Genomic DNA, 8,761 nt, shown 5'->3' with positions numbered 1-8,761 from the left:
CTGAATGCGGAGAACACCCTGCATAAAGGTGCGCACATCCGGGATTGTAGCAATCCTACGGTGAGACCAGACAGATAGGGCCGAAACCTGTACCTTCAAAGAAGCAAGGCGAAGTCCATGATCTAGTCCCGCTTGCAGGAAGGCGAGAATCCGAGACAGACGAAACTCCCGCGGTGCATAACCTCTCGGTCGACACCACTGGAAGAACGTATGCCACACGCGATGGTATATCCTCGCGGAAGACGGTTTCCGAGCTCGTAACATGGTACGCACCACAGAGCTGGAAAACCCCCGGGACCTCAGCATGGCCGTCTCAACAGCCACGCCGTCAAGGACAGCCGAGTCAGGTCCGGGTGAAGGCAAGGACCCTGAGACAGAAGGTCCGGTCGTAGCGGCAACCGCAGAGGACTGTCCACGGACAGACCCTGAAGGTCTGAGAACCAGTGCCGTCTGGGCCATGCGGGAGCTATCAACAGGAGCGTCCCTCCTTCCTGTTTGAATTTCTGGATTACCCGTGGAAGAAGGGAGACCGGAGGGAACAGGTATGCGAACCGGAACGTCCACCGGACGGACAGAGCATCCACCAGAGACGCCCCTTCGTCTCTTGTGCGAGACCCGTACACCGGCAACTTGTTGTTGTGCCGGGACGCCATGAGGTCGATTTCTGGAAGACCCCACCTGTCCACCAGTAGTTGAAAAACGTCCGGGTGCAGGGACCATTCCCCCGGATGAACGTCCTGGCGACTTAGAAAGTCCGCCTCCCAATTTAGCACTCCCGGGATGAAGACCGCTGATATGGCCGGAAGATTGCGCTCCGCCCAAACCAGGATCCGAGAGACCTCTACGAGAGCCGCCCGACTGCGAGTTCCTCCTTGCCTGTTTATGTAGGCCACGGTGGTAGCGTTGTCCGACTGGACCTGCACCGGGCGACCCTGGAGAAACCGCTGTGCCTGCTGGAAAGCATTGAAGACCGCACGGAGTTCCAAGATATTTATTGGAAGCTCCGCTTCTGTCGGCGTCCACCTGCCCTGGAACAAGTGTGGACCCGAAACTGCTCCCCAGCCCCGAAGACTGGCGTCCGTTGTCAACAGGACCCAATTTGGAACCCAGAACGGACGTCCCTTGTTGAGGTGGGTCGTCTGTAACCACCACGCAAGGGACAGGCGAACCTCCGGGGTGAGCACAATCGTCTGGGACTTCAAAGACTGAGGCAGCCCGTTCCACTTGGACAGGATCAGGTGCTGCAGAGGTCTGGAGTGAAACTGGGCGTATTCCACCATGTCGAACACCGACACCATGGAGCCCAGTAACCTCATCGCTGAGTGTAAGGACACCCGGCGGCTGTGCAGACAACTGCGCACCCTTGACTGTAAAGCAGAGATCTTGTCCTCCGTCACTAAGATCCTTTGCTGTCCCGAGTCCAATAAGGCTCCAAGATGCAGAATCCTCCGAGACGGGATTAGAGTGGACTTCTGCCAGTTGATTAGCCAGCCGTGCCGTTGCAGCAGTGCAATGGTCAGGTCCAAGTGGCGTAACAGGAGCTCTGGAGATCCTGCCACCAATAACAGGTCGTCCAAATACGGCAACATGCGGACTCCCTGCAGCCGCAGAGAAGCCGCCATGACCGCCATCACCTTGGTGAAAACACGTGGTGCTGTCGCCAGGCCAAAAGGTAACGCCCGAAACTGGAAGTGGTCGCTGCGGATTGCAAACCTGAGGAACTGTTGATGGCGCAAAAGAATAGGGACATGCAGGTAAGCGTCCTGTATGTCCAATGACACCATGTAGTCCCCAGGTTCCAGCGCCAGAACGATGGACCGTAGGGTCTCCATCCGAAACTTCGGGACCCACAAAGACTTGTTGAATGCTTTGAGGTTGAGAATCGGACGATATGACCCATTGGGTTTCTGTACCAAAAATAGATTTGAATAGAAACCCTGGCCCCTCTGGGAGAATGGAACAGGCACTATAACTCCAGCCTGGAGCATAGTGTGCAATACCTTCCGCAGCTCCGTAGCCTTGTTCCGGTCTGATGGTAGACCCGTGGTGAAGAATCGAGCCGGGGGTCTGTGCCGGAAGGAGAGGGCGTATCCGTGGGAAACCACCTCCAGAACCCAAGTGTCTGTCGTAGTGGTCGACCAACACTGGGCGAACTGTAGCAGGCGGCCTCCCACCCTGGGATCCCCCAAAGGGAGGCCCGGACCGTCAGGCCGCAGGCTTGTCATCTGGCTTGGGGGCCGGACGTCTGGTACTCCATGCCTGCTTCCGGGGCTTGACCGATTTCTTAGGGCCAGCCTGTCGAGGAAACGACTGTGGTTTGGGCCTGCCCTGGGCCCTAGATGACCGAAAGGACGATGGTCCAGAACCAGAAGGAGCAGCGGCCGACGGGAGACAAGCAGATTTGGCTGCCGCCAGCGTGGCCACAATCTTATCCAGATCCGGACCGAAGAGAACTTCTCCGGTAAACGGCAACGCTTCCAGACCTTTCTTGGAATCTGCGTCCGCCTTCCAGGATCGCAGCCACAAGGTGCGACGAGCAGCTACCGCTGCTGAAGAAATTCTAGACACCAGAGTACTAATGTCTAGAGCCGCCTCGTTGATGTAGGTGGCCGAATCACGGAGATTGCCAATCAACTCCACCTGTTCGGCCGGACAGTCGGATTCAAAAGAAGCCTCTAATGAATCCGCCCAGCGCTCCATCGCTCTGGCAACCCAGCAAATGGCCATAGCCGGCCGTGCTGCCCCCCCTGCAAGGGAATAAGCGGACTTCAGGCAGATTTCTACCTTGCGGTCCGTAGCATCCTTAAGGGAGGACATGGATGGCATCGGCAATGTGGCACTACGGACAAGACGGGTCACGTGAGAATCCACCTGTGGAGGGGATTCCCACTTAGCAAAATAATTATCCGCGAACGGATAAGCCACCGCCAGGCGTCTCTGCAGCTGGTATCTTTTGCCAGGTTGTTTCCACGCCTCCTCTAAATGGTCCACCAACTGACCCGAAAGAGGAAAGACTGTGGCATCGCCCTTCACATCTTTGAAAAAGGCATACTTAGATTTAGCCGCTGGGGGAACTTCGTCCTCAATCACCAAGGCTGTGCGGCCCGCCCGAATAAGTCCAGGAATATATACTTTGGACTTAGCATCAGCGTCCTTAGTATGGAGAGGTTCCTGATCGTAAGGATCCAGAATCTCCCCATCATCAGACGTCCCTTCGTCATCCTCATAAGGAGCGGACAGAGACGCCACCGGCCTTTTATGAGGCCGCATCACAGACTCCCCTTGCAACACATCCGACAAGTGCTGTACAGAACTCGTCAGGGAGTTAACCCACGCTGGCTCCTGAGAACCCGGGAGCGGGGAAATAGGGAGACTGTGGGGTACCACCAATTGTCGTGGGAACCCCTGCATGGGTGACGACACCACAGACTGCTGGGACAAACCCATCGGAGTAAACGCGGGCTGCGGAGCTAACTGGCCCACTAAAGCTGTTAACGCCTGAGCGAAACAAGCCCAGGGCGGCTCCTGTACCGGTGCTGTAACCGTAATAGGCCGCGCCATGGACAAACACTGCCGGCAAAGGCCCTCCGCGCTACCCTCCCCCTCCGCTAACGGTACTTTGCACGTGGTACACTGTAGCCGGAGGGGAAAATCACTTTCAGACATGATGGCACCACGTATGTGACCTCTCTCACCAATTAAGTATTAAATAGGCGAGAGACCACCCTGCAGCGCAGCACCGCACCGCAAGGGCTTTAGCAGAAGAACAGGGACAGTAATAAAGCTGACAGTTTAGAGCAGAAAAGTTACAGGCAGCGCTAGCACAGTCACATACAATGCAGAGAAATAACAATTCCTGCACTAACAGCGCTGATCACTCAACTACACAGACACAGGGCCTGGTAGGACACAGCGCTGCATACACAGACCTGAGCCACAGCGGAGGAGAGGTATGCGGGGGGACCCAGACCACGATGCTTCCGTCCAGCGCTTCCAGCAGCGTTCACCATGCGTTCTGGAGAAGATGGCCGCCGAGGAGCAGAGAGGAGGCTGGCCTGGGGGAGGAGCGCTGCCACAGGACCAGTCGGCAGCATGCAGAGAGGGCTGTGTGCAGCGGGGGAGGCGCCGGCTGTGAGACAGGGAAGGCGCTCTCCCCTGGCATGCATTTAACCCCTGGGACACCGCAGCGCTACCGCTCTGCTGCGGTCCGCTGTCCCAGGGGGTAGTGGAAAGCGCAGGTTGGTCTCCTGGCTCCACGCTGCAGCCAGTCCCCAGGGAGCCCCCTGCCTGGGGACTTAGGACCATGTGACCAGCGGGGACCCACCGCGGGACCCCGCTGCTTACCTTTGTCCCCCTTGGATCCGGCCATGGTCCGGAACATCTGGGGACACCGCTAGCTGTGACCCCAGATGCTCACCAGCATCCCCGGATCGGTACCGGCGTTCTGGTACCGGCGGGGGTGTAGGGAAGACAGCATGGACGTCAGGACTGACTGTCCATGCTGTACATCCAGATGTGCAGCCACAGCTGCACTGAAGAAAGCTTCAGGGGCTCTTCTAGCCCCCACTCCGATAGGTGCACCCGACGCCGGCCGGGCACCAAACTAAACTGAGGTGCCTTGGCTCGGGGGCGGGGTATAGGAGGGGTACCCTAGTGCATCCTGGGAGGCTGAAAAGCTTAACTCTATGGTGCCCAGCGACTGACGTCACACCTATACCCCTAGGTATCCTGTGGATACCCTATGGACCCTGAAGTAGAAATCCAGGAATATAAACCTTGGACCTAGCGTCCGACTCTTTAGTACGGAGAGGTTCCTGGTCAGAAAGATCCAGAATCTCCCCATCATCAGACGTCACGTCGTCATCCTCATAAGGAGCAGACAGAGGCACCACCGGCCGCTTATGTGGCCTCAACACAGACTCCCCTTGTAACACGTCCGACAAGTGCTTTACAGAACTTGTCAGTGAATTAACCCACGCAGGCTCCTGAGAGACCTGGGGAGGGGAAATAGGGAGACTGTGGGGTACAATCAATTGTCTCAGGAAACCCTGCATGGGTGACGACACCACTGACTGCTGGGACAATCCCATCTGTGAGAACGCAGGCTGCGGAGCTAACTGGCCCACGAGGGCTGTAAGCGCTTTGGCGAAACAAGCCCAGGGCGGCTCCTGCACCAGAGCAGTGACAGTAATTGGCCGCGCCAATAAACAACACTGCCGACATAGCCCCTCCGCGCTACCCTCCCCCTCCGCTATTGGTACCTTACACATAGTACACATAAGCTGGAGAGGAAAGTCACTCTCAGACATGATGGTAAGTATGTGACCCCTCTCACTGATACTTGTTAGTATATTGTGAGACCACCCTACAATCACCGCACCGCAAGGGCTTAGCAGAAAAAGTTCAGGGACAGTGAAATGGCTGACAGTAGAAAGTTAAAGTACAGGCAGCAGACGCCAGCAGAAGTCACATACAATGCAAAGAAATCAATTCCTGCACTATCAGCGCTGATCCTCAACTACGCAGACACAGAGCCTGGTAGGACACAGCGCTGCATACACAGACCTTAAGACAACGGAGGAGAGGTATGCAGGGGGACCCAGACCGCGATGCCACCAATCTTCAGCGTCCAGCAGCGCTCACCATGCTTCCAGCAAAAGATGGCCACCGAGGAGCAGAGAGGAGGCCGGCCTGGGGGAGGAGCGCTGCCACAGGACCAGTCAGCTAGAGCAGAGAGGGCTGTGTGTAGCGGGGGAAGCGCCGGCTGTGTTACAGGGAAGGCGCTCTCCCCTGGCATGCAATTAACCCCTAGGACGCCACAGGCACTACCGCTCATCCGCGGTCCGCTGTCCCAGGGGGTAGTGGAAGCGCAGGTTAGTTGCCTGTCTCCACACTGCAGCCAGTCCCCAGGGAGCCCCCTGCCTGGGGACTCTGGACCATGTTTCAGCAGGGTCCCACCGCGGGACCCCGCTGCTTATCTGCTGCCCCCTTGAATCTTGCCATGGTCCCAAACATCTGGGGTCACCGCTAGCTGTGACCCCAGATGCTTACCAGCATCCCCGGATCAGTACCGGCGGGGGTGTAGGGAAGACAGCATGGATGTCAGCACTGACTGTCCATGCTGTACTTCCAGATGTGCAGCCACAGCTGCTTTGAAGAAAACTCCGGCCGGGCACCAAACGAAACTGATATGCCTTGGCTCGGGGGCGGGGTATAGGATGGGGACCCTAGTGCATCCTGGGAGGCTGAAAACTTTAACTCTATGGTGCCCGATGCCTGACGTCATCACCTATACCTAGCGTTCCCGCTAGGCTGTTTTAGCGGGGCGCGGCACCCTGCCCTCCTTCTGGAGGGCAAAAAGCGCCCTGCCCTCCAGGAGGAGGGCAAAAAGCGCCCTGCCCTCCAGGAGGAGGGCAAAAAGCGCCCTGCCCTCCAGGAGGAGGGCAAAAAGCGCCCTGCCCTCCAGGAGGAGGGCAAAAAGCGCCCTGCCCTCCAGGAGGAGGGCAAAAAGCGCCCTGCCCTCCAGGAGGAGGGCAAAAAGCGCCCTGCCCTCCAGGAGGAGGGCAAAAAGCGCCCTGCCCTCCAGGAGGAGGGCAAAAAGCGCCCTGCCCTCCAGGAGGAGGGCAAAAAGCGCCCTGCCCTCCAGGAGGAGGGCAAAAAGCGCCCTGCCCTCCAGGAGGAGGGCAAAAAGCGCCCTGCCCTCCAGGAGGAGGGCAAAAAGCGCCCTGCCCTCCAGGAGGAGGGCAAAAAGCGCCCTGCCCTCACAGCCTGCAGGAGCCGTTCTCACCCGCGGGACGCAGTGTCCCGCGGGTGGAGAAACATGCAGTGACCAATAGACGCCGGGCGCATGCGCCCGGCATCTATTCTCCCTGTCTGCAGGGCTTGGGGGCTGCCCGGCGTGTCCGTAAGTGCCGGGCACGCCCCCAAGAGTGACGAAAAGGGGACGCGTCTTATAGACACGCCCCCTTTCCCAATGACCGCGCCCCCTTCTCGGACGCGCGCATGCCCTCTCTAGCTCCGGCGCCCTGCCTCCCGCCGGAGCTAGAAGGAACACTATATACCCCAAGGTATCCTGTGGAACCATATGGACCCTGATGTAGAAACAAACTTTTTGCCCCAGAAGTGCACACACACACAAAAGACATTCTCAGGCCATTTCAAAGGAAGATTTGGCCATTTGACTCTTCACACAGAGAGCTTCCATCCAGGTCTCACCTGGAGTTCACAGACCACAACAGGTCTTTCCATTCAGGAGAAAAGACGACGAAAGAAACTCTCTTTTTTGGAGGCACTCTATTATCGATATTATATGTCAAATATTAAAAATTTACTTTTATTAATTATATATAAAAACAGCATTATTGGACCTAAAACTTATGATCATACCCCCTAATAATAGTTCAAAAATTACCAAGTGTGATATGTAATCAAAAACATGAATCAGACAATACATATAACTTAAAAGTAATATCACAGGTATGAAGCAAAGTGAAATATTACAAAAATGATAACAGATATAAGCACAAATGTGGATGGTAATATAAGCTATTGCTAATATATCTGGATATAGATTACAAAAGTGAAAAAACCTGATTAAATGATCCCTTGTTGAAACACGGCATAGATAAAGAATCAGCAAATAATTAATTATGCTAAGATATTTTGAAGCATTAATCAGGTAATATAGTACAATGACAGAATACTGAAATAATGGCACAATGGCCAATCAGAAATCACAGCAGACACACAAAAACACATACTTGAATAAGCTCTTGAGTGAATTTCGATTATGTTGTATATATCAAAAATTTATATATTTATATTATATATATATATATATATATATACATATATATATATATATATATATATATATATATATATATATATATATATATATATATATATATATATATGAAAAAGGGGAGATTGACTTAGGGCGACAATACCGCTATTAACATATATAGCAAAACCAACTTACAGCCTAAATAAAGTGCATATTATTGACACATTCACATGTAAAATATTAAATAACTCCAGTTTAAAACCAAACACTAATTTAAAAGCATAAACCCTGCCATTAATATAGGCTAAATAGTCTTATATCATTCAGTTTAATGACTAGTGAAAGTGCTTAATGCCTAAAGTGCATAAGAGAAAATATATATACCAATATATAAATAAGAGATAATTTATTCTAAACACAAAAAGTTCATGACAGATGGTTCCCCCATGCACATTGGGGCAAACCTGATAGCATAAATACAATAAAAACAAATACAATAAATTAGTAAAAGATGAGGAGAAAACTGCTTATCTGATTAAAAGATATAGAGATTCTGCATAAGTCCTTAGGGAAAGAGCTATGTCCCAACGCGTTTCGTCCGCTGACTTCTTCCCCAGGAAGTCAGCCGACGAAACGCGTTGGCCCTAGCGCAGAGGTACCTGGGTGCTCGTTATGGAGCCAGCATACACAGGGAGAGGATCACCGCTGAATGAGCTGAGTAGTGTGCCCCTTGTCTGAGTCCCGCCTGTACACAGCGGGTCTAGCGGGTCTGAGACGCGCGTTTCACGTGTGCTTCATCAGTCAGATGCCGGCTAGTGAAAGTACACAGGTGCTCTATGTCCTGTGTAACAGCCAATCGGAGGGCGAGTACCCTGTTGATCGAGTGTATTGGCCTTACCCATAGGTCAAAAGAAAGCTCTCTATCCATTGGCCAATAGTAGGAGAGAGGGTATGAGTCATCAGGAGGAGGTGTGT

The 8,761-nt window shown here is 53.7% G+C and overlaps 2 protein-coding genes across 3 annotated transcripts in view; both read right to left on the bottom strand.

The window, feature by feature from the left end:
• ANKHD1 (ankyrin repeat and KH domain containing 1) overlaps positions 1 to 8,761 on the bottom strand; it is a 396,742-nt gene that overhangs the window by 374,305 nt on the left and 13,676 nt on the right. The gene's annotated exons all lie outside the window — the stretch shown is intronic.
• The window catches only part of LOC148539616 (uncharacterized), a 29,799-nt gene that overhangs the window by 7,928 nt on the left and 13,110 nt on the right, over positions 1 to 8,761 (bottom strand). The window contains exon 2 of the mRNA XM_088451403.1: positions 702 to 1,139. Within this exon, the coding sequence (XP_088307529.1) occupies positions 702 to 1,139 (438 nt within the window). The remainder of the gene's footprint in view (positions 1 to 701; positions 1,140 to 8,761) is intronic.

Source organism: Taudactylus pleione, unplaced genomic scaffold, assembly GCF_031769625.1.
Source record: "Taudactylus pleione unplaced genomic scaffold, aTauple2 ptg000025l, whole genome shotgun sequence".
Taxonomy (NCBI): Eukaryota; Metazoa; Chordata; class Amphibia; order Anura; family Myobatrachidae; genus Taudactylus; species Taudactylus pleione.
Note: the sequence above shows the minus strand (reverse complement) of the source record. Positions and strands in the feature narration are given on the sequence as shown.